The sequence below is a fragment of the Theropithecus gelada genome, chromosome 5 (genome assembly GCF_003255815.1).
Source record: "Theropithecus gelada isolate Dixy chromosome 5, Tgel_1.0, whole genome shotgun sequence".
Lineage (NCBI taxonomy): Eukaryota > Metazoa > Chordata > Mammalia > Primates > Cercopithecidae > Theropithecus > Theropithecus gelada.
The window spans coordinates 4558651-4583884 of NC_037672.1; the positions used below are offsets into that span (position 1 = coordinate 4558651).

Sequence of the window (25234 nt, forward strand, 5' to 3'; positions counted from 1 at the left end):
CTGGAGTCCCTCAAGCCTCCATTTGAATCCTGGCCATGTGACCTGGTCGAGTCCCTGGCGCCTGCACACGGTCATGGCCATAAAGAGGTGATGATGATCACCTCTGGCTGCAATTTGCTGAGATGAGATGGGCTGCCCGAGACGTGTCAGATGACTCCCAGCTTGCATTCGCCATGCTGACTACGGAGCACGGAGCCAGACAGACCAGGATGCTAATCCCAAGTCCAGGCCCCACTTATTATCTGCCTGGCCGTGGGCAGGTCAGTGAGGCTCTCTGAGCCTCGTCGGTCTCTCCACATGGGAAATGGGACAACAACACCTCCCAGGTGATGCCTGGGCTCTTAAACGCCTCTCAACAGACAGGACAATAATTGGCCCTAGGGGAGAAGCTCCACTGCGCACACAGCATCCTCCGGGGCTCTAGCAAATACCCAGGAACGGAGGCTCCCCAGAGGCTGGGGCAGATTCCTGATCATCCAGAGGGGGTGAGCGCTGGGAGGGCTGGGAAAGGCTTATTCCCACCTCCCTCCACCCCCACTACCAGGCTAGCTGCCCAAAGCCCCAAATGTGGCAGTGCTGGCAGCCGGCAGATGCAGGACCGGAGCCCTAGACACCCCGAGGGCAGGGGTGCACAGGAACAGATTGGGCCAGCCTGGGCCCTGCTCTCTGTGAATGGGGTGGAGCTGGCCTGGGTCTGCACGGATGTTTGCCGATGGGCAACGGTCCCCAGTTCTCACCAGAGCTGTCTGAGTAGAAGCCACAGCCCCACGTCCAGCAGGGGAGGAGGCTGAATGCCAGACACAGCCTGAGACCTTCTCCAGGGTGACAGCCTTCGCAACCCCAGCGAGGGGCCTGGCCCAGAGCAGGTACTCACTCCCTGAGGCTGCTTAGCAGAGATAAGCGAGGAAAATGGGCCCCCTCAGGGCCCGAAACCATGTGTGACACACAAAGCATGGAGGGATGGGAGCGTTCAGCTCATGCAGGGAGGTGACGTCTCTGCAAAGGACAGGAGCTTCGCTGTGACCCACAGGACCAGGGATGGCAACAAATGCCACCCTGCACTCCCTCTGAGGCAGGCCGGCCATCGAATGCTCACGGGCACCCTGCAAGGCTGGTGCTGTGGTGAGCTGTGTCCCTGTCAAGAGATAGGGCCAAGTCCTAACCCCATAGACCCGTGAATGTGACTTTATTTGGAAACAGGGTCTTTGTAGGTGTCATGAAGTTACGGTGACATCACGGTGGGTCCTCGGTGTCTTTAGAGGAGGGGAGTCCAGACTCACAGAGGGGTAGGCCATGAGATGATGGAGACAGAGAGCAGAGAGAGGTGTACCGAGGACTGCAGAAAACACTAGAGCCAGTAGAGGAGCCTGGGACACTCTCCCCACATCCCCCAGAAGAAAGCAGCCTGGCTTGATTAGGACCTCGACACCTTGATTAGGACCTCTGGCCTCCAGAACCATGGGAGCAAACATCTCTGTCATTTTAAGCCATGCAGTCTGTGGTATTTGGTTATGGCAGCCACAAGAAACTACCATCGTCCCTAACTCTCAGGTCTTCACAGTGGGAAAACTGAGTCCCAAGATGCTGAACTACTTGCCTGGGTCAGGTGGGCAGGCAAAGGGCATAGCAGGGGTCTGCCCCAGGCAGCCTGGGCATCTGGCTGCTCAGCCACCCTGCATGGTGACCCCAGCATCTGTCCACTCACGTCCACAGCCAGCTTCTGCCACCCCCACTCCGTGTGTGCCCCAGAGTAGGAACTGTACCTGTTTGGCCTGTGGAAGCCCCAGGGTGCCTCCCAGGGCCTGGCACCTGCAGGGTCTGCAGAAAATGCCCACATCCAGACCTCAGGTCAGGGGTCACAGCTGGGAGGCCTGTGCCTGACGAGCATCTGTCTCATCTTGTCTGCTGGGTCTCACCCGCCCACTCAGGGCATCAGCCACTGGAGGCTCTGAGGTGGAAACAGCTTCCAGCAGGGCGTGAGTCAGTAATTAGCTGGTTCAGAGCCTGGTGGCCGGAGCCTTCCAGAAAGATGCTGCCCCCGTCCCTACCTCCTGGAAGGCCAGCAGTGTGCCACTTAAGCGCATCCAGTTATAATTTCCTCAATGACACGTCTCAGGGCCCGGGGCCCAAGGGAAGGGCAGTGAGGGGTCAGTGTGCTGCCAAGGGGGCAGTGAGAGGCCCATCAGCATGGGGCACTGGACAGGGTGGCAACCAGGGCTGTGGGTTCTGCATGGGTGGTGCCCCCAGGCTTGTTTTGAGAAACAGGCTACACAGCACACAGCCCACAGCCCAGGGCGCTCCCAGCAGGTGTGGAGGATGTGACACTGAGGTGCTGTGTGCCCGTCATGTGCTCTCGCACCCCCATTCAAGGAGCACAGCCTATGCTGAAGAGCCCGAGATGGGGAGGGCAGAGGGGCAGTGATGCCAAGCGACAGGGGCTTGGACAGGACAAGGCCCAGCCAGCCAGCAGGGAGGCTGTTCTGGAGCAGGAATCGCTCCTGGGATCTCCCGATGAGCCACCAGATTCTTAGTGCCCAGGGGCGGGCCTAGGGCAGTGGAGCCTCGTCACGGGGAGGCTGAAGGCCTCAGGGAAAGTGCGGTGAAAACAAGCAAGTCCCTGGAGCCCTGGCTGGCGGCCTCTGCTGACTGCTCATTGCCAGCTCCTTGTCCGCCTGGACCCGCCGTCTGATCCCTATCAGGGTGGAATGAGGCTCGGTTCCGGGGTCTCCTCATCAGGCTGTTTGCCAGCTCCGTCCACACCCACGGGCCAAAGGGCTGGGAAAGGTGGGTGGGAGAGACACTCTAAACCTCAGAAGAGTCATTCATCTGCTTCCACGGGATATAAGTCAATCTGGGACGAGCCCTCAGGGTTCTGTGTGAGCGATCAGACATTGGGCAGTTTGCAGTGGCAGGTTCCGAGGGCAAGGCTCCCCCAAAGCAGTTCAGAGGGTCTCTGTGATGGGGGAGGTGGGGGATGGTGGCAGGGACCAGGGCAGGCACATGCGGGAAGAAGGGGAGGAGGCTTTGCCTGTGCATCTGCAAGGAGAGGGGGTGAGGCCACACGGTACACACCGCCTCCTCTACGGGGCTGGGACATCCTGCTTCCCTGTTAACCAACTCCACTCATTCATTCATTCTTTTACTCATCCCTTGTACATTCACTCATTCCCTCCCTCACTCATTCATTCTGCCACTTCCTCACTCACTCATTCCTCCCTCACTCATCCGTGCACTGATTCGTGCGTTCACTCACCCAGCCCTCGTTCCTCCCTGCTCTGACCACACGGGCCTCCGAGCTTGCTGAGCTGCCCCCACTGCCCTGCGCCACTGGCCCAGCTCCCGGGGTGCCTACTTCAGGCTCAGCTTGGGAGGCCTCCCGAGCCCCCGGTTCCCACTGCCCCGAGCCCTGCTCTCTGCCTGTCGTGCGTCTGCTCCTTGCACACACACCTGCTGCCTCCTGGCATCTCCTCCACAGGGTTCTGTGTCTGCTTTACTGCGCGGCCCCTCAGGAAGACCAACACATTGCAGGAACCCAGTAGCATGGGTGGCAGCATGAAGGGACAAAGACCCACAGCTGTGCACCTTCTTGGTGCCTACAGCTCCAGCAGATGTGGAGTCACTCTCCCCAGGGGCACACAGGCAGCTGGGAGATGTGACTGAGGTCAGCCTGACCCCAGGACACTCCAGTTTCTGTGGCCCAGGCTGCAGAATCAAGCCTGGTTTGGGCCCCAGTAGCTGACCGGCGTGCCGGGGGACACCGGGAGGCGGAGAGGGGCGAGGGGTCTCCACCCACCTCAGGAAGAGCTCTATGTGGACCACGGCTGGTGCGATCTTCTCCACCACGTCGGCGATGAAGTTGAATTTGTAGCGCGGGCTGCTCAGCTGGCGGAGACCTGCGCTGGCGGGAAGGGCCAGGTGTGTCAGTGAGACCCTGATACTGCCAGCTCCCAGAGGCCTATGCCCAGGGGGCAGGAGGAGGAGGCTCTTCCTGAGACCCCTGTCCCGGTTCCCAGCCAGCCTCAGCCTACACTGAGCCCGTTGGGGACCCCCTACCCCACAGCAGTGCAGTGACACCAGGCATTTGGGAAGGGGGCTCGCCCACCCTGAGAATGGTTAAAAAGGCTTCCACGTTCTGGGCTTCCTCAGCCCTCTCACTGGACCCTGCCAGGCTGGCCAGGAGGCTCAGAGAGAGGTTAGGACATTGTCCTGGGCCACACGGGAGTGAGGCTGGGGCCGGATCTCGGGTCAGTCCCCCTGGGCCTTGTCTGTTCCCTCATGCTGCAGCAATACCCTTACAGGAGAGAACGGGCCCTCCCCTCATGGGCTCCAGCCGGTCCCTCTGAGCCCCGGGGCTAGAGCAGTGTCCAGGCGGGGGTGTAGTGGAAGACCCCTGGGTGACCTTTATGAGCTACCCGGGCCCGGACACAGTGTGGCCCCTCTGGGCCAAAAGGGCTGCCAATTTCTGAGTCCACAGGGCCCTACATCGGTGTCTAACTTGGCCACACCCCAGCCCGACTGGCCAGATGGTTCACGAACTTCTCTGGGCCCTTCCCGGGCTCAGATTCCTGCTGCCGTCAGGAGTGGGGGCTGTGGCTGCCAGGACCACAGGCCTGAGGCATGCGGTGGCACGGGGCCCACAGACCTCAGGGTTCCCTGCATGGGCCTGTGCCAGGATCTCTCTGGTTCCCACCATCTGGAACGCACACTGCTCAGCCTCGCTTGTGGTTCCCGGGCCCCGGAATGAGACTGGGCTGGAGGCTGCACACACTAGGGGTTCGGCTGGGCCTGTCTGCTTTCTAGCTGTGTGGCCTCAGACAAATCACTTAGATTTTCTGGGCCTCAACTCCTTATCTGGAAAATGGGACTGAAGATGCCCTCCTACCACATCTGTGGGAACTGAGTATGGAGGACTGCAAACTTCGAGTCCCTGCCGGGGGGCTACCCACCCACCCAGTACCCAGCCACCCAGTCACCCAGCCATCTTGGCGATGGGGAGCAAAGAGGGCTCAGTCCATAATGTCCAGCTTTGCAGCCCGCGTTCCTCTTGATCTCTGGGAAGTGGCCGAGCATGGGGACCGAGGGAAAATCTGGTTTTCTGGATTATCCAAAGGCACGGAGGTACCGTGGTGGATGCCACTGTTGGGGCAGGGCCCCGGCTGCAGTCCACGCTGTTGGATGCCACTGTCGGGGCAGGACCCAGGCCGTGGTCCATGCTCCAGGAATCATCACGGGGCAAACGCAATCCCCAGGCACATCCCAATTCATTTCCCCAACTCTCCGGGGGCAGCCGGGGGAGGAAACTTTGCCTCTATTTTAAAGGTGGGGACACTGAGGCTCCATAAGAAGAACCGCTCTGCCCACGGACACGTGACTGGGAGGGGAGAACCAGGATCTGAATGCAGGCCGCAGAGCTCCTTTCCCTGGGTGCCCCCACCTCTGCCTTGCGGGTCCCCAAGGCCCTGAAGAGCCCTTTAGCCTGAGCTGGGACCTGGGGGGTTGGCTCGAGCTCTGGTGTTGGGTCTCCCAGACTTCCGATGTCTGCCTCTCAGCCGGCCTGCAGGCACCAGCCACACCAGCGCTCGTCCACTTCAGTCAGCCGGAATCAAAGACAGCCTGTCCGGGGTGGCTAGAGCCTGGCTGGGAGACGCCGGCCACCGCGAGGCTCCTCATAGATCAAACTACTGCGGCAGAGTGGGGTCTCAGGTTCAAAGGTCACGTTAACAAGCACCCCAGGGGCAGGGCCTGCTGTGGGCCCAGGGCTCTCTGTGCCCACGTTTGCTTCCATGAGGGATGTGCTGCCCTGCTCCACACCTACAAAGCGGGCGGCTGCCTTGGTGAGGTGAAGCTGCCGTGTGGCCCGAGAAAGCAGCCCAGGCCTGTCCGCTCCTCCTCCCTGCCCCTGGGAACTTGAGTTCATTTCCTAGCCCCCAAGTAGAGAGGAAGGACACCAGCCACAAAGCCTGCTGCCCTGGTGAGGTTCGGAGCTGGTTCAGAGCTCTCACAAGATGCCCTCAGACCAACAATTCCCATGACCCAGGGGGACCCCAGGGCAACCCCCAGGCCCAGGCCCTCCTCCCTCTACCAGGGAAGACTCAGCGGGTCTGCTGCTCCCCTGCATGCCCTGGGGCCTGAGGCTGGCGCCCCATGTGCCTCACCTGAGGAGAAGCACCAGGGCATGGGCACAGCTCCCAGTCGGGACCGTATCGCCTCTCCCACCACGTGGCCTTTGTCGGGCTGCCGACTCAAGTTTCTGCTCATCGCCCACTTCTCTACACCTCCACCTGCACGACCTCTCTCTGCTCTCCCTACCAAGATGCTCTGGCCTGTCCTGGGCCCGGCCCTAATCCTGCCTCCTCTAGGCAGCCCCCTAGCAGCCCCAGCTGGACCGAATCTGCCCCTGCTCACAGCCTTATTCAATCCGTGCATGCAGGGTGCCTTCCGTGTGCTCACCCATGACGGCTGCTGGAGACACAGTGGTTCAGCTGGGGGCGAGGGTCAAGTCAGCAACCGACCAGTGACAGCACAGCATCACCAGGGATGAGGCAGAGGGGAGCCCGGCGTGGGGTGGGTGAGTGCAGAGGTGCCCTGACCCAGGCCTGGAAGAGCCCACGGGCAGGGGCACAGCACATGGAAAGCCATAGGCTGAGCCCACATTGCCTGTGCAGGCAGCCACGGCAGAGGGGGACCTGGGACCAGTGTGAGCACAGCAGAAGGAGGAATGCCAGCACCTCTCCTCCCACGGGTGATTAGAAAAGGCTGCCTTCCTGTGTGTCTCCATCCTGGACTCAGACACTCCATCACCCAGGGCCAGAAAGTTCTCTGGGCCCCAACCTGTCCACCCCCTGCTTGACCTGGCCCAGGTCTCACCACGGGGGGCGGCAGAGCTGGGGCCAAAGCTGAGCCCCTGGACCCCCTGAAGCCCCTGGGCTGCTGGGCCCCTGAACTCTGACCCAGCAACCTGAAGATCTGCACGGCACTGCGGTCTCCACTGGAAGGGCTTTCTCCCCAGTGTGGTCTCCCAGAGGTTACTTAAAATAGGTGCCACTCGATTTTAGAGGGGACGATTCGTTGTTAAACCCTCTGTAAAATACTCATTAAGTAAAAACCTTGCAGGAAACATCGGAATTCTACTACATGGTGGTTATTTGGGGATGGGGTGAAGTTAGAGTGACTTTTTTTCATTTTGCAAAGAGAAAACAAAACAGGCCGGGAGAGCAAGGCCTGACACAGAAGGGCCGTGGGGCTGAGCTGGGAGGTGGCCCATTTCCCACAGAGTCTCCAAAGAGAAGCCCGCATGTGCCCACCCCACACCCCAGGCTCCTCTGGGACAGAGACTGTCTGGTTCGCTTCCACACCCCATTGGTAACCAACACACGGTGAGACATTTAGAAGGAAGGGATGGAGCGGGCAGGAGGGACCGAGAGAGGAGGGGAGGAAGACAGAGAGCAGGGAGAGAAGTTCAAGGGTGCCCTTCTTGATGCTCTCTGAGCCAGCACACAGTAGGTCTGCAAACAGCACCCTGAGGAAAGAATGTGGGTCGGCTGATTAACCAAGTCTCCCAGCAGCCTCACAACAGCAGCAGCACTGGCCCATTTTATGGCCCAGGAGACTGAGGTTGGTTGAGAGGCGAAGATCATTCACTGAGGGAGGGCAGGCCTGGTGCTGGCCCAGGTCTGGTGGATTTCAGGGTCTGGGCAACCCCAGAGCCTGGGGCACCCGTGCAGGGCCCCATCAGGCCCTGTCCCTTTAAGCGGACCTCGGTGGGTGGTGGGGTGGGGGCAGGGGCCTCCGTGCTCCAGCTCCTCCTCCCAACACGCAGATGAATCAGCCATGAATCAGGGGAAAGGAGGACGCAGTTCCCACTGCCTCTTTCCACAGGAAAACCGTGGGCCCCATGGCTGGGAAGCAGACTCTGTTTATTTGGGGTTTTTTGACAACCTCCACCCCCACCCCATCCTCGAGCCAAAGTTCTGAAGTCAACAGTCAGTCTCAACCAGATTCAACAGTCAGTCTCAACCAGATTCAACAGTCAGTCTCAACCAGATTCAGCCGTCAGCCTTTTTTTTTCCCTCAATAAACTGGAATCTAAAGGCCCCGGAAGTTTCAGTGGGGAAAACCCTGACACAGAGCGAAGCAATCAAGGCTCAAGGCTAGGTGTCTGGTGTCACCTCCCAGGAGAGGAAGGGGCACAGCAGGGCACAGGGGAGACAAGCAGGGTGCCAGGGCTCCAGCTCCAACAGCCCTGCCTGACGGAGCTCTGAGGAGTCCTGGGGGACTATGGCCGACCCTGAGGGAGGACCACGTGCTGGCTCTGGACAGTCATAACTGCCATGGAGCAGATGGCGACACTGAGGCCCAGATACCCCGCTGGGTTATCTTGTGCTGCTGCACGGTACATGCACTGCGTAACTCCAGGCCCTTATTGACAAATATCAGAGTGGCCAGCTTCCCTGCAGTTGTGCAGCGCACAACCTGCCCAACTGTATGCATCAGTCCCTCTAGCACGTAATGTGCAGAGCTGGGACCAACACTCAGTTCTGTTCCTCCATCTCTAAGGTCCCTGCCCCTTCTTTTATTGCCCTGTGCAATTAGCAGACCCCTCTGTCACCCAGTGGTCAGCTGTGAGCTGGGGATGGACAAGCCATAAGTGGATAGCCATGGGTCCCAGGCTGTGACCATCTGTCCATAACAGTGACCATGGTCTACAGACCAGAAGGCAACATCTTAGCAGGGCATTCAAGGCCTGGGGTGTCCTGGCCCCATTGACATCTGCAGCCTCACGTGCTGCCACTCTCCCCTGTGGATCTCAGCTCTAGTTCCTGCACACACAGGCTCCTAAGTGTCACTGTGCCTTTGTACCTGTGGTTCCCTCTGCCAGGAATATGCCCTTCCTGTCATTCCTCAGGACCCAGGCCAGCAGCGCCTCCTCTGGGGAGCCTACCCTGACTCTGCAAGTGCAGTGATCCACCTCTCCTTCTGGGCCCAACAGCACCTCATACCCTTCCCAAAGCTGGTACCCTTCCCAAAGCTGGTCCCTTGGGGGTGTGCCTATGGCCTGCACCCCTGCACCTGGGCTGGACCTGGCCCCCAGCAGCGGGCAGGAAGCGAATGAGGGAGCGAATGAATGCTCTTCAGAGACAGAGGAGCCATTCCAGTGGCCCACTCGACAGCCCCCAGCCCCGCCCAACACAAGGGGCTGCCTCCTGGGTCTAATTAGTTCCCAGGACAGCTTCCTGTGTTTTTCCTCCTCTGGAAAATTTGCCTGTCCCCTAGTGAACTGTGCGCCCCCCACCCCCAGCCATGTCCCCAAGTGAACTGTGCCCCCACAAGCCTCAGGTCCAGCTGTGGCTCCCCATGGGGTGGATTCTGCTGTCTGCCACCCTCAAGCCCAGGGACGTGTCCATGTGGAACGCAGGAGGGACGAGGGCTGCAGTCCAGGCCTAGAGCAACCCGCTGCCTCCCCCTCCATGGGCCACACCTCGCAGGCGGGACCCGATCTGGGCACGGGACATCAGGCTGGGCTCCGAAGTTTGTGATCTCATTGAATTCTTGCAGCAATTCTGCAAGACAGGAACTGAGTCCATTTTACAGGCAAGGAAACAAGGCTTAGAGAGGTCATGGGACCTGCCCAAGGTGCACAGCCAGGCCCTGACCTTGGCGCTTCCCCTGCTCCGTGCTGGCCCTTGGCAAATGTAACAGCCTGTCCAGCCCCAGGGGAGCTCAACCTAGACCCATCCTCAATGTGGGGCCAGCCTGGCTCCTCTGGCTGTGAAACTCCACACCCAGCTGGGCCGCGGCCAGCCCCTCGGAGGAGGAGGAGGCGTTGCCGCCAGCCTGCCTGTGATTTACCAAGAAGGCTGGTCCTTGTGCACAGTGCCATGGGTCAGGCAGGCCTCTGAGCATCCATGCCACTGAAGGCAAGGAAGACAGCCCCTGGCCCTCCTCTTACAGGAAGCCCTCCCTGCCTTGACTGGGGCCAATGAAACTCCCTCCGGCAGGGCCAGCACACGACAGCACCTCCACAAACACTGCCTTCCAGCTCCTTCCCTTCCTCGACCCCTCTCCCTCACGCTCACAAACTCCACTTCTGTAAGACACGTGCACCTGCCATCCTTTCTTCACATCAACTTCTATGAGCCCGGCCCCGTGCAAAGCACGCTCAGTCCATCATCTTGTTTGTCCAGTGACCAGTGAGGAGGGCCCCACTGTTATCCATTTCACAGATGAAGAAACTGAGGTGCAAAGAGCTTCAGAGACTTCTGGGGTAGAGCTGGGACTCCACCCTGAGCAGCCAGACATGAGGGACAGAACTGGGTCCCAGTCCTGGAGCTCTGCCCGTTATGTGCTGGAGCAGGGTAACGCACACAGGTGGGCAGGCTGTACACTGCACAATTCCGGGAGTCACCTGCTGCCCCTGCACTAGACCTGGCTTTCAGCTTGGGGAACATATGGACGTGTCCTCGCCATGTCTTGGCTGCACAAAGGACAGGGGTCTGTGATTTTAAACCCTGTCTCATCCACTAGTCCACAAACACCCTCATCAAAACTAAGTAAGGCCTCACTTCCCCAAGGTACTAGGGGCCTGCCTGGTATTCAGAGCATTGGTTGGGGAACCAGGGGACCTGGGCTCAGGGCAGATCCGTCCATCCCTACCTGAGTGACCAAGGGCAGCTTCCTATAGCTCCCTGAACCTTTTCTCATACAGAACCAGGATATCAATACCCCAGTGATGTGTTGAAGGCTTTGTGGGCCTGGAACACAGCCCAGGGTCACACCCTTGACCCTTGTAAAACCTGGTGACCTCCCTCCCTCAAAGCAAGCCTGGGTGGAGGGCATTCAGACCACCTGGCAGGCCCTGGTGAGCCTGTGGGAGGCACAGGCCCCCTTGTACCCGCCTCTCTACAACTGGATGCCACCACCTCCAGAAAGCCCTCCTGACCTAGCCCTCTGTCCATTCTGAAGGTGGTTTCGTCCTCTTCTGGGCTCCATGCATTGCCATTGGTCCCTCACAATGCAGGATGGGGGTTTCACAGGGTTCTGTGGCTGTGGTGATGTGGGCAGGAGGCAGTGGTTGGGGGCACCAAGCCTGCGAACCCTCCAGGAGACTGTGCTTAGTCCTGAGGCCGTGGGAGTCATGGCCCAGCTTTCAGCAGGGAAGGTCCGGGGTCTCTCCAAGTCCCCTCAGGCCACTGTGTGGGGCTTCATGGGAGGGCAGTGGCCTGCTGGGGGAAGACTGCAGACTGGCAGATGGGGTGAGGGTGCATTTGCTAGGCCAAGCCCTGGCAGGAAGGGCAGCTGCACAGCGCCCTGGTCTCAGCTCCAGTCCGGCTGGACTCCTGGCTCCTGGCGGCCTTGGCAAAGGCTCTTGGCCAAGCAGCTCTGCCGGCAGTTCCAAGTCGTCCAGTGCGGCCAGATTCTGTGGCTCGGCCCTGCCGCCCCAGCGGGAGTGGGCGGGGCAGGAGGGGAGGTGTCATCTTGCCTGAGTGGTCCCAGATGCTGAACTCCAACGCATGTGCAGCCCCAGGAAGCTGCTAAGAGGATTACAAGTCAAAAGTCAACCCAAGTTCTTCAATAAATACAACCGGGAGATGCCGTCAGAACCTGCTTGGGGTTGCACAATAAAAGCCGATGATTAAATGCCACCTTGTAAACTGCCCCAGGGCTCTACATTCTGAGCGCAAGGCGGGCTCCAAGGCCTGTTTGTCTGCAGCCAGAGGAGAGCTGCATGGCCTCAGAGCGCTGGTTATGCGCAAAAGGCAACCCTTCTCCACACAGGCCCTCAGAAACGCATTTATCCCCGCTTTTACCACCCCGTGGATGGACATTTATCCGCTCTGTGCAACTGAGCTGCCTTAACGTGGACCTGAGAAGATGCAAGGGTTCCCCTGAGAAGTGGTGATCCTCTGTCACTGAAGGTACGCAAGAAGGACCCCGAAGGTTATAGGAGATTCACACATCACATGGGCCCTTGTCTCATTTCATGTCATCTACAGAGGCCACACATCGGCCCAGGCCCCTGCCCTGCGACGCTCTGAGCCTGGAGGAGATGGAGATCACGCAGAGAAGCTGACCGACAGTCACAGCTGTGTGCAAGGCCCACTGGAGACCCTGGGTGTGCTCACCAGGCAATGAAGGACGACTGGGCACAGTGGCCAGGGCAGGCGGCTTAGGGGCGGTGAGACATCCAGGAGAACCCACCACACGAAGGCGAGGGAAGGAAACTCTGGGTAGTGGGCACTGTGCGTGCAAAGGCCCCGAGGTGGGAAAAAGACCAGTGAGGCTGGAGCACAGGGGATCAGGAGACAGTGGGAGACAGCACCGAGGGTGGTGTGGGCCAGGTGGCAGGCGCAAGGCCCTGTGAGTCAAGGTAAGTGTTGGAGTGCCTTGCAGGGAAGCCTGCAGGTGACAGGCAGGACAGATTGACCAAGGTGATCCTGGCTGCTGTGTGAGAAGTGATGGAAGGGAGGATGGTGGGGGGAAGTCAGAGCGCCCCAGGAGACATTTTGTGGGTGAGCTGAGAGGACTCCTGGGGCACAGGGGAATGAGGGGCGGAGGGGAGTGAGGGGTGGAGGGGAGTGAGGGGCGGAGGGGAATGAGGAGCAGAGGGGAATGAGGAGTGGAGGGGAGTGAGGGGTGGAGGGGAGTGAGGGGCGGAGGGGAATGAGGAGCAGAGGGGAATGAGGGGCGGAGGGGAGTGAGGGGTGGAGGGGAGTGAGGGGCAGAGGGGAGTGAGGGGTGGAGGGGAATGAGGAGCAGAGGGGAATGAGGGGTGGAGGGACGGAGGGGGTCGAGGCTCCCCACTGAACATCCTGGTGCTCCTCTCAGTGGGGCTGGGAGAGTGGAGCCCAAGGCTGCTCCACAGGCATCTCCACACAACTCTAGCTCAGGAGACACCTGAGGGCTGGAGATAGCGCCCAAAGGCCCAGCACCTCGGGAGGACTTAATGGCAGCTGAGCTCACGGGGAGGGGCGCGGTGAGAAGGGACCAAGGAGACCCTCCTGCCTACAGAGGGTGAGAGCAGGTGGAGGAGCTGACACGGGGAGGGGAGAGGAGAGCACAAGGAACCTCAGCCCACAGGAGGCTGCCCTCACCAGGCAAGACTTCCTCCCAGAAATGCCCAGCAGCACCTGGCACACCACTAAGTGTGGCCGGCACCCAGCAACTTCTGGCCAGGAGGGTGGAAGCCTGGCTACGCTGCTGGAACACTCCGTGGAGGCTGAGCCTGATGGAGCCGGGGGCCCAGGCCTGACCCGACTCCCAGTCTCGGGGCCCTGCCACCCCTGCAGAGGAAAAGACCCACAGAGCATAGCCTTCAAAGCCAGCTAGACCCAGACCAGGCCCAGCTGGGTCACTTCCTGACCATGTGACCTCAGAGCAGTCCCTCAGCCTCCTTGGCCTCCGGCAACACATCTGCGCTGCCTGGGAAAGGACCAGGCTTGCCGTGGGAAATGCGGCAGGACTGGGGAGAGGCCGGGCACCTAAGGCCTCCACAGGGAGTGGACTCTGCGTGTCACCCTGCCGAAAGCTGGGCGTCCAAGGTCCCCGTGCACCGGGCTACAAAGGCAGGGCTGCACACTGTCCACAGTGTGAGCGGCGCCCTGGAGATGGCCAGCAGCCTCCCGCCTGCACGCTCTGCCTCCCCTCCCTATTGGGCCCCAGCTCCCCACCAACTCCCTGGCTCCATGGGCTCTGGTGGTGACAGGGCTCTCAGGTCCTGTGCAGGTCTCTGCCTTGCCCATGCCCTCCCGTCCTCCCCATCCTTCCCTGGGCAGCCCCCACTCCTCCTCCCCAGCTTGGCACAGAAGCGCCTCCTCTGGAGAGCCTCTCCTCACCTTGCCGGGTGAGACAGATTAGGGTTGGTCACCACAGTGATAACAACATGTGAAATAGCGCGGTCTGGGGTCGCCCATCAGGCAAGGGGCGTGTGCCTTTGTGCCTGGCAGCAGCTCTCCTGCAGGTGCTGCTGTCACCCCCGCTTCTCATCTGAGGAAACTCAGGGTGAGTAAGTGGTCTAAGGTCACCTCATCGGGAAGAGGTGCGCTGGGACCACAGATCCCGGAGCACTGAGGCCTCAGCCCGTGACCCCACGCTCCTGGCCGTCTCCTGGCCTTCTGAGCTCCCCATGCACCTGTCTGTGGGGATCAGACTATTTTCCTCCTCGCACCCTCCCTCTGTCCCCTTGATGGTCTGTGAGGCTTGAGGGCACCAACAGGGTCTGCTACATGGCTGTGCCCTGTCACCAGCCTGGGGCCAGCCAGGCACACGGAGAAGGTGCCTCACGACATGGACTCCAGGACTCAGTGAGTGTCTCGGAACACCCAGGCTGCCTCCAGCTCCCTGCCAGCCCTGAGCCCTGCAGCCCTATTCTCATAGTGCCTTCCACGGTGGGGAGCAGGGTGGGGAGGCGACCCCCATCCACACAGCTGGGCTGCAATGGGCAGACCCAGGAAAGGCACCCCAGTACCAAGCCCCAATCTGATGAGCCACCATGACGGTGCAGCAGGTGTTGAGTCAGTGACGTCTCTGAGACCCCGCAGCCCCACACTCGCACCCCTCTGCTTCCTGGGCAGTCTCAACACAAGCCAGACCTCATCACCCTCACCCCCATGATGGTTTGAACGTGTTCCCTCCAAAACAGAGGTGTTGCTCATCATGTGATGGTATGAAAAGGTGGGGAGTTAGGAGGTGATGAGGTCACGAGGGTTCCTCCTTTCCAGCATGGGCTGAAGCTCCGTATAAAAGAGGCTACAGGCAGCATCGCGCTTTGTCCCTGCCTGCACTTCTGCTGTGTGAAGACGCAGCTTCCTCCCTTCTGCAGAGTGCAGCCCTCACCAGACAACCGAGCCTGCTGGCACCTTGGTCCTGAATGTCCCAGCCTCCAGAGCTGTGAGAAATACACCTCTGTCCTGCATAAACTGTCCAGTCTCAGGTGTGTTGTACCAGCACAAGACGGACCAGGACTCCCTGCCAAACCCTGCGGTGACTCTTCCACATAATCCTAGCTAATTCCGAGGATGCTTCCCACACGGGGCTCCCAGGAACCCCAGTGTGCTGAGAGGAGGACATGTGTGTTCTGCCAGAAAAGAAGAGCTCTCTGTGGAAATTCTCTGGGGAACTCCTGGGTTTTATCAATTGAGAACACTGCAGGTTTTCTCAGAACCTCTGATAGATTGAGCCTGTAAGTCTCCACTACAGGAATAGAGCGCTCAGTTTCCCAACCCTTTTAGACCATGAAAACACTTGGAATTGTGTTCAGAGGACCGCAGAAAAATTAGGAAGCCCTCTGCAGGCTTCCCAGGTGCCCTGGCAGTTGGTGTTCCCCATGGTGCTCCTGAGGCTCCACAGAGCCTGTTCTGGCGGCTACTGCATCTCTCCCTGCCACCTGCAAGCTGATGGCACACAGGGCCCTGACTCCTAACCATGAACCTGGGGCCCAGTGCTGGTCTTCAGTGAGCCCCTGTCCGGCCGCAGCAGAGCCTGCCTTCCTAAGAAGCACCCCAAACAGGGAAAAAGGTACAGCAGGTTTTCCAGCATTTTCCTCCACGCAGAGTCAACCTGCACAGTGAGATGCAACTCAGACCTGACTGCCTCAGGGGAGGCTGTTCTAGGGTCTGACCCCGACATTCTCTCCCCCAGGCAGCCTCTCCCTGGGGCGCCCTAAGCAGTTCAGGGACCTGCAGCCCGACCCTTCCCACACAGTCCTGTGGAGACATGCACTCCACCACAGTCGCAAGGAAAGAAGGCATCACCCAAGAGGGCGCCAGGGCTGGAGATTTAGGGCAGAAAAGAGTGTCCTTCATCCAATACCCAGACAGAGCAGGGGTCCGAGGACCAGGGGAATGGGCACGAGACATCAGTTCTGAAGAGACCAGAGCTAGAAACAGTCCTAGATGAGGCCCCTGGGGTGGCCAGGAGACCACCGGGTTTCCCTTTTGACTAATTCTGTGACCTTGGGGACAGCGGTTTACCTTTCTGGGCCTCAGTTTCTTCATCTGAAAGACCAGACGGCTGGTGGGATGATTTCTGAAGGGCCACCCGGTGGTGCCCAGGGAAAGACGACCTCGAGCTCGGCCCTAACTCCCGGCCTTAGTTTCCCCAAGAGAAAGAAGCTTCACTTCCTCCCCGGCCCCAGAGCGCTTACCCAGCGGGCAGGCGCCCTTCTGCAGCTGGCGCACGGGCGTCCCGGAGAGCTGCAGCGCGCGGCGGCTGGCCGCCTGCAGCGCGCACACGTTGGCATAGGTGTGCCCGTCGGTGCCACACACGGCGTGCGTCCAGCGGCAGCGGCACAGGCCGCGCACGCACTCCAGGCTCTCCCCACAAGGCGAGTCCAGGGGGCTGCCGCAGGGCTCGCCCTCGCTGGCGGCGCACACCAGGCAGCAGTTGCAGAGGTCGGGCACGTAGCCGCCGGGGCAGCGGGGGCTGGGACACCGCGACACGTCGCAGCGCGCGGGACACGGCGCCGCGGGGGGCTCCCGGGCCAGCGCCAAAGCGGCCAACGCGGCCAGGAGCAGCGCTCGCGCCTGCATGGCGGCCAGGCCGGCGGCGGGTGGCAGCGCGGGAGACCGGGCGGGGGCCGGCGGGGGTCGGTGGGGACAACGAGGCCGCTGCGGGGCCGGGCGCCTACGGATGGGACTGGGGTGGGCGCGCGGTCACATGCGCCGGTGGCTCAGGCTAGCGGGCAGTCGGGACATTAGGGGCATCCCAGGGCGCGGGGAGAGCAAGGACTTCGGCTCCCTCCAGCCTGACGGTCCGCGGGCAGCGGGCCGGCGCCTTTAAAGGCGACCGCCCAGCCCGCCCTCGCTGGAAGGGGCGGCCCGGCCTCTCCGCCAGCCCCGCCCAGGCCCCGACAGGGCCCCGCCTGGCCTTCCGGGCCTGGACCCACCCAGCAGGCCTTGGGACTCTGGTCTGCCTGGTCGGGAAAACCCGAGGCTACAGACACGCAGGGGTCCTTTCTGGTGGGGACCCCCAGGCCCAGCCTATCCCAGTAAACCTTGGGGATGCGTTTTCCCCGCTCTAGAGGGGTCTGTCCGGGTCCAGTCTCCTCTGCGCCTCAGTTTCCTCCTCCAGGAAAGGGGAAGTGACAGCTTTTCTCAAGCTCATAGGGTCGCTGGAAGAATCACAGAGGCCAGGCCTGAGCAGCGTTCCCGAGTCCTGGCTGTCCAGGGAACGGGAAGCTGTTTCCATTCTCATCATTGCTCCTGCATTCTCTGCAGGGACCCTTCAGACCCAGCACGAGGGTCAGAGTCTGGTGACAGTGCGTCAGCTGATGGCGTGAAGGCTGCAGAGTCGGGGGAGAGGGCAGAATCCCCCCTTGGAGGTGAATGTCAAACCTGGAGAGGATCTGGATGTGCAGCAGCGGGATGGGAAGGGGGACCTGGTGGTGACCTGGGTAGAGGCTCCCAAGCAAAAGCAGGTCCGGGTAGCAGGAGACAACCCCGCGTGCACAGCCTGGAGCTGCGATCTTCACACTTTGTAAGTCCCTAGTCCCCTGGGCTGTGTGGCGAAGCCTGGGAGTCCTTCTCAGAAAGATGTCGTCAAGTACATTTAAATGCATAAAACAAAGACCACGGGGTCACAAAGGGGAACAGTTCTATCAAAACACAGTTATGAAAATACATGAAACAATTCATGACAGTGTGGCCTGTGTATGGGTTTCTTTATCAGCATGTTAATTACAGGTTCTGGTCTGTCGTCTGATACCAGTGGACATTTCCTAGCAGCCCGGGGCAGAGGGCTGCCACTGGAGACACCTTCGGTGTGGGCGGTGACGTGGGGGTGAAAACACTCTGCTTCTACTGGCGGTGGAGCCACAGGCCCTGCTGGTTGGGGTCAAGTGCACCCCCAAAGGAATGAATGCTGGACTTCAGTTGGAGCTGTTGGGTTAACTTTTCCATCCAGTTTCACAGACACCCAAGTTAAGAATGGGGAGGGGCACCTCTGGTCCAGAGGGAGGGGGAGCTGGAGGTTAAAGGGCCTCCCGGAATGGGAAGGTGGAGGGGCCTGATCCCTCAGGGCCCTGGGTCCTTGAAGGCCTGAGTACTGCCGAGTCGTCAGGCAGGGAGTGGCCCCATCAGACAGGGTGTCTGAGGAGGACAAGGTGGGAGGAGGCGGGGCCCCAAGTGTGAGCCTCCATGGGACCCAGAGAGAGCGAGAGTTTGAAGGGTCACAGGAGATGGGGAGAGAAGGGACCTGGGGCTTCTCCTCCTAAAAGTCCCTTTGACAACGGGCAGTAGCACCTGCATTTCTTCCTCCGCATACCTGAAGTGCATTTTGCTTTGAAGATGTGGAGAATTTCAGGCCATTTCTTGGAATGGCCCGGAATGCTAGGGGCTGGGGACCTCAGGGCCGGGTTGAACCTCCCTCAACCTTGGCCAGGGCTCTTGGTCCATGTCTCTGCAAGGTGGGCTTGCCTAAGGGACAAGGAGAATTTTTCACGTGCCCAGGATGCCTGCCCCCCCGAGTAAGCCTTGGTGGGGTACTGTGACCCAGAGCTGACTTTTCGGGGGACCTGTGCTTTCCTGCAGACACCTGGCCCTGAAGATCAACACTTTTCCATCCCTGGATCCTCCAGGGCACAGAAAACTAAGTCCCTGGGAAGGGCCCGAGAGCTCATTTCCCCTAAGCTTTTCATCCACAGATGGGGAAACTGAGTCTCAGAGAGGGTCCAGGACCGGCTGCTGCAGCAGGTCAGAGTTCGCACAGCCTGCCACAGTTTCCAAGGAGCCACAGCTGCTGATGTGTAGGCCCTGAGGCTGCTGGGGTGCTCTGCACACACTTGCCTCAGTCTTCAGGAGGCCCCGAGAGGTGGGCGTTAGGATCCTTAGAACAGGCCGGGGGAGTAGAAGGTCAGAGCTTCTGGCAGGTGGGCCTCAGATCTGGACCTGTCCTTAGGTCAAGTCCTTGCTCCTCCCTGGAGACCGTGCTGCCCCCAACGGTCACCACCTTGATCTCCTTGCAGTGGGGATTTAGTCCCCTTGTACAGAGAGGGAAACTGAGGCCCAGAGTGAAAAGACCCTTCTCTGCTCTGTAGCTGGAATGCAGTTCCCTGGGGTCGCCTTTGTTCTTCCTTGAAATGGGCAGGGGCTCACAGTGGCTGCCTGGAGCTTGGCCAGAGTCCAGCACTGTCCTTAGGAGAGCCGCGCCCCCTGCTGCTCCCGCCCTGCACTGCCTCTCCCTCAGCAAACGTCAGGGCCTTCCAGCCCCCTAACCCTGAGCACCTGACTTAGGGCCCAGGAGTAGGGTAGGATTCCCCAAGGGCCTGGGACCCACCCGGGAGGTTCCTCTGAGTCTCTGGCTTCCCGGTACGGGACGGGACTGCCTCTGTCGGCAGCCCAGAGCTCCAGATTCAGGCTCCGCCAGGCCAACGTGTGCGGGCGCGGGGCAGACCCTCCGGGCTGTGTTATCTCAGCTCGTTCTTCAACAATGCCAGGAAGCTTGTTAAATTTACGTACATCCCTCCTTTATTCATTTCTACTTACTCCCCCTTGTCACCCTGCCCGAAATTTTGACAGTTCTTTACAAACAAGCATACGATGAGATGTTGCTTATCCTCAGTGGAATGGAATTCACTCCCTCCATGCTGGGCCTGGGCTGGGTCAGGGTCTGCCTGTCTCCGGGGGACTCTTGTCCCATGCCAGGACCCCATGGCCCCATCCCATCCCCCCATCTCTGCCCAGAGCTGGACAGCAGTGCCCATCCTGGGTCTGCAGGGGAGCCCTCCAAGCTGTGGGCAGGCTCGGCCCTTTGGCTTGACCCCTGCCCAAGTCCAGGCTTCGTGTCAGATGAGGTCATCGCTTACATCACTCCAGAGACGTCAGAGACCATCGTCAGCTGTGATAAGACGCGGTGGACTTGTGAGTGGGTGACTCAGAGGGTGGGCTCTCCTCAGGCAGATGGGTGGGGGTGGGCGTAGGTTGTGACATGGGCCACCCTTTCTGCACCTCCCAGCACTGACATCAGCTCTGCCCTCCTTGGGTGCTTCTGTAAGCTCTGGGAACAACCCCTCAAGGAGAATGCCGGTTACAGCCATTTCACGGGTACAGAAAGCCGAGCTAGGGGAGTTTAAATGACTTGCCCAAGGCCCCTCAGCCTTTAGGTGATGGATCCAGGCTTAGGAAAAGTTGGATCTGACCGCAAAGTGTATGTTCTTCCCCCAGAACCACACTGCTGTTCCATACCCATTGTATGGAAGGAAAAACTGAGGCCCACAAAGGGAAAGTGGGTGGCTGAGACAACCAGGCTAACTGACCCTAGTAGGTCACATTGACTGAGCCTCTGCGATGTACTGCGGACTAGGGACTGTGCAGGTGTCTAGCCCTTACCACACCCTCTGAAGCAGGTCTTACTATTGCCATGCCCATTGCACAGATAAAGAAAGCAAGGCACAGGGAGGCCCAACAGCTCATCGCTGTGTCCAAGATCACAGTGAGTGAGCTGCAGCATTGGATTGGAACCCAGGCAGAGGGACTCATCTTGTACAGAAGTGATGTGGAGGCTCACAGGAGGAAGGCTGGGAGGAGGGGGAAGGAGCTGGGAGATGGCTTCGAGAGCCTGGAGCCCGCCCTGACTGATGAAATGAAAAGATGAATCAGGGTCACGCAGCTGGGCAAGGGTCCTCTTTTCCTTTTTCACATGGCGCTCCTCCTGTGGCTGTCTGGAGCCTGAACTCTTCTTGGAAATCACCCCGACTCCACCCAGCCCTGCCAGGAGGGGTTGAATGTGGACCCCCTGGACCACAGTGGCCTCTGCCTCCTGGGAGCGATGTCCTGTCCAGGGAGGCGGCTCTCCCAGGACCACCAGCCCCACCTGCCCACCCACGGTGCTGCTGTCCTGGAGGCTGCGTGGCCTCTGTCCTCCTTCTGAGGGGCCACTGGCCAGGGGTCGTCTGAGGCCTCCATCCTCCAGTGGCAGCTGGGATGAGGTAGTGGCCTAAATTGTGGCTCTGTCCACCTGGGTGTCAGGAATAGGGAAGCTGTCCGGGGTGAGTAGGGAGGACGCTGCTCTGTGGGGTTGGGCTGGGATCCGCTCTGTGGGGTTGGGCTGGGATCCGCTCTGTGGGGTAGGGTTGGGGTCTGCTCTGTGGGGTTGGGCTGGGACCTGTTCTGTGGGGTTGGACTGGGATCCGCTCTGTGGGGTTGGACTGGGATCCGCTCTGTGGGGTTGGACTGGGATCCGCTCTGTGGGGTTGGGCTGGGGTCCGCTCTGTGGGGTTGGGCTGGGGTCCGCTCTGTGGGGTTGGGCTGGGATCCGCTCTGTGGGTAGGGCTGGGATCTGCTCTGTGGGGTAGGGCTGGGATCTGCTCTGTGGGGTTGGGCTGGGATCCGCTCTGTGGGGTCGACTGGGATCTGCTCTGTGGGATAGGGCTGGGATGCTTGAGCTGCCTCCACAGGGCTCCAGGGGACTGGGGGACTGAAGAGGGCCGTGAAGGTGGAGCGTCTGCCCTGAAGGGCAAGGAGGCCTCAGGTGAGCCTCGGGGCTCCTGTGGGGAAGCAGGTGCTCCTCAGGCACCCTCTCCACAGTGCGAGTGCTGAGCCGGTTCCCACTGCTCCCTGACCGGGTGTGGTTGAACCCTGTGACCATTCCCATGTCCTAGCGAAGAATGCAGAGGCTCTGAGAGGTGAAGCGACCCCCCACCCCTCATACCTAAGTACCACCACCTCTAAGACACCCTCAGGCAAAATGCTCCACAGCTCACACCCAGGGACAGCGGTCTCTATCTGAAACACACACAAGCCTCCCCCCACTGTCGTCTCTTCCCTGACCCAACCTGACCCCCTCCCTCCTAAGCCCTGGGAGTCAGCCCGACCCTCGTGCTAGAGACTCCATGGGTGGGGACAGTGGTGCATCCGGCCTCCCTGTTCCCAGGACCCCCGCTGCAAGGACTTCCTCCTCCATCCCTCCCGGGCCCCAACTCCCACGCCCAGCTCCGGCATCACCCGAAACTGCTCCATCTTTCCAGACCCTGGTTTCCAGCACACCCCGTCACATGCTACCTGGCCATGTGGGCCTCCATTCTGCTGAGCAAATGGGCAATAGGGGCTATTCTACCTGCTGGGGCGAAGCCTCCTCCTTCCTGGGAGGAAGCGGCTGGGGCTGCGGACGCGCGGTGGGCAGGGTGTACCCTGTCAAGGAACTGGGATTTCCTGTGGTGCCTCTTCCTATTCACACGTCCAGCAAGAAAAAGTCTTAAATAAAATATATAAAAATAATATATAATATATAATATTTTAATATAAAATATATTATTGTATATAATATATAGATTGTGTACCATGCATATATGCAACTTCTTTTTTGTGAGATAATTCACGAACTATACAATTCATGCTTGTATGAGATTCAGCAGTGTTTGGTACATCCACACATGTGCCACCATCACTGCCATCAATTTTAAAACATTCTCACCACCCCAGAAAGAAACCCCAGACCCAGGAGCAGCGACCCCGACCCTGCTGCCTCCTGCTGCTGAGGGCCCTGCTGTCCCCGCCCTCCTGCTCCTCCCGACTGGGGCAGCGTTCCCTGTTCTGTGCTGGGCCAGCCTGGCCCCGCCTCACTCCTCTGGGATGTACCTCCTTCCGCGCGTTCTGAACTTTTATTTGAGATAATTATAGAGTCATAGACACATGAGAGTGACAAAGAATGCCATACGCCTTCCCCAGGGTCCCCAGACGCTCACGTCCTATGACATCCGCTTCACCGCTCTGGCTTGTCTCTGTCCCTCCACCTCTCCTATCTCTTTCCATCCCTCAATCACTCTCTGTCTCTCTGTCTCTCTGTGTCTCTCTATGTGTCTCTGCATGTCTTTGTTTCTCTCTGTGTCTCTATGTCTTTATGTCTCTGTCTCTGTGTGTCTCTGTCTCTCTGTATCCCTCTGTGTCTCTATGTCTCTCTGTGTGTTTCTCTCTGTCTCTGTGTCTCTCTCTGTCTCTGTGTCTCTGTGCATCTGTGTGTCTCTGTGTGTGTGTGTGTCTCTCTCTCCATCTCTCACCTGTCTGTCTGTCTCCCATGTGCGCACATACTTTTTCCTGGGCTGTGTCAGGGTGCGGTGCAGACACTGGTGCCCTCCAGCCGTGAACCGCTCAGTGCCGTCCTGAGCACCGCACAACCCTCCACCCCCGCACCACAAAGGTCAAAGTCAGGCTCTCGTCTGCATCTGGGGGACCCCGACCTAAGCCAGAGCCTGAGGTGAGAGGTCAGACAGGTCAGGCTGGGAGCCTGGCACAGGAGGGATGGAGGTGACATTTGGAATTGGGAAATCCCCTCACCTTCCTGCAACCTCGGCCATCACGGAGACGCCCTGGCTAGTGACACTGCAATCCAGGCTCACCGGGCAGAACTGAGCGGCCACCCTGCCGGGAACCCAGCACAGGGCCCTGAGAGCGCCTCTGCCCTGGGAGGCCACCGCCCTGCAGGCATCCTGCTGCAGACTGCAGTCTATGTCCTCCAACCATGGCTGAGAGCGAGGGCTCTGCCTGCCCCTTCCCCACGGCTGCACCTTCCTGGTGGTGCCTGTCCTGCCTGTCCTGTGAGCTGCATGACACCTGACGAGTGACCCGGGTCAGCAGGGGCTGGTGGGAGCCTGTGCAGGGTGGGAGCTGAGGGTCCAGGAGTCGGGATCACTTGCTCAACAGGGCCCAGGGTCACAGCAGGTCGGCAGAAGGGCGGGGCTGACCCTGGGGCCCTGGACTCCTGCCAGAGTGCCCGTGACCCTGGGCCCTGTTGCCCTGGACTGGACGCAGGTTTGGGTGGAATTCTCTTCCCAGGTCCAGCTGTGGGTGCTGGTGGTGGCATTGACCGTGCCACCTGCCAGCACTTGCATGTCCTGAACATCCCACTGCTGGGAATAGGGGTGGCAGGGACAGGCCAGGACGGAGGGAAGGCCCCATATCACTCCTTCTAGCCAAGTGTAGGGCAGCGGCGGGAGGTGAAAGCAGGGGTGGGCAGGCTAGAGCAGGGTCAGGCCCAGGATGCAGGCCCTGGCAAGAGTTTGGATGTGACGCCAAGCATGGCAGGGGTGCTGGGGGCTGCACAGGTGGAGGGGCAAGGGCAGGGGTGGGGAGAAGCTGGAGTCAAGAGAGGCGGTGGCCCCACCAGGGTTGTGTCGGCAGAGGGCACTTTTGTGGCATCTGGATTTGCAGAGGCAATGCCCCTTTAATCTTAAATACCTCCGTGGGGATATGTACGATGACAAACCCTTCAAGAGGTGACACTCAGTGGCTGTGGAGGAGCCCCTGGGCAGCCCTGGAGGGTGGACAAGAGTGTGTTCCTGGTTCCTGCGGGACTGTGGTGTGCTCCCTCCAGCTGTGGCAAGGGTCCCTATAATTTTCCTGCAGTTGGCAGGAAGCTTCAGCTATGCTGCCGTGGTGGATTCCCTGCCCCAAAAGGGGCCCCCGCTGCACCCCAGCCCCATCTGTGGGTCTCTGGGTCAGCGCAGACCTTGTGGTGTCTTTGTGCAGACTGAGCACTTCCACTCCTGCTACAGTCATTGGCGGTCAGTGACATCACCCCCAAGGCGTCAGCTTCCCAGCACCCCTGCCCGCAGGCCTGGGCTGACGACCGCCAGCCTGGCCCTGGAGGTGGAGTAGAGGGCTCTGGAGCCTCCCCTCTCCATCTGCTGTGGCTCCCCAGTTCCCCAGGCTCCTGCAGCGACACGCCGGCTTCTCCAGCCTGCAGGCCTTCGCCCTGCGGTGCCCTTTCCACTTGCATTCCATGGATAATTCTTCCTCCTGTCAATATCCAGGTTAGGCATCGCTGCCCCCAGGCTGGGGAGGCCTTGGCTCTGGACACACACGGCCCCTTGGGCCTCCCCGACGAGGCATGTGGCCGGACTAAAGCTGGTGCCATTGTCAGCGAAGGCTAAATCCTTATTTTCTTTAAGCTCTGCTGGCAGGAGTCTTGGTTCCCATGGTAGGAGTGCTTCCAACAGGGGACACAGAAATGGTCCCAGCAATCAGAAGACGAACCTGCCACCTGGCCAACTGGGCCCTCATTCCGCTGAACAAATGGGCCCAGAGGGTGATCCCACAGGCTGGGGCAATGGCGCCTGATTCCCTGGGGAGAAATCGGGGTGCGGTTGCTACTGCACAGTGAAGCAGGGAGGGCCACGTCTAGGAACTGGGGATTTCCTGCCGTGCCTCTTTGTACTCATGTGTTCGGTGAGAGAAGCTAATGAAAATGTAGCGCAACTTCAAAGAAAGGTGGGAACCCGGAGACTCAGAACCTTCAGAAACAGGTG

At 60.0% G+C, this 25234-nt stretch overlaps 1 protein-coding gene across 2 annotated transcripts in view; it reads right to left on the reverse strand.

Annotated features, from left to right (window-relative positions):
* Positions 1-16787, reverse strand: part of HTRA3 (HtrA serine peptidase 3) — a 38324-nt gene extending 21537 nt beyond the window's left edge. For both annotated transcript variants that reach the window (XM_025385480.1, XM_025385481.1), the window contains exons 1-2: positions 16142-16787; positions 3794-3893 (exon numbers count right to left, since the gene is read on the reverse strand). In XM_025385480.1, coding sequence (XP_025241265.1) covers positions 3794-3893; positions 16142-16526 — 485 coding nt within the window. In that variant the 5' untranslated portion in view covers positions 16527-16787. The remainder of the gene's footprint in view (positions 1-3793; positions 3894-16141) is intronic.
* Positions 16788-25234: the final 8447 nt, after the last annotated feature.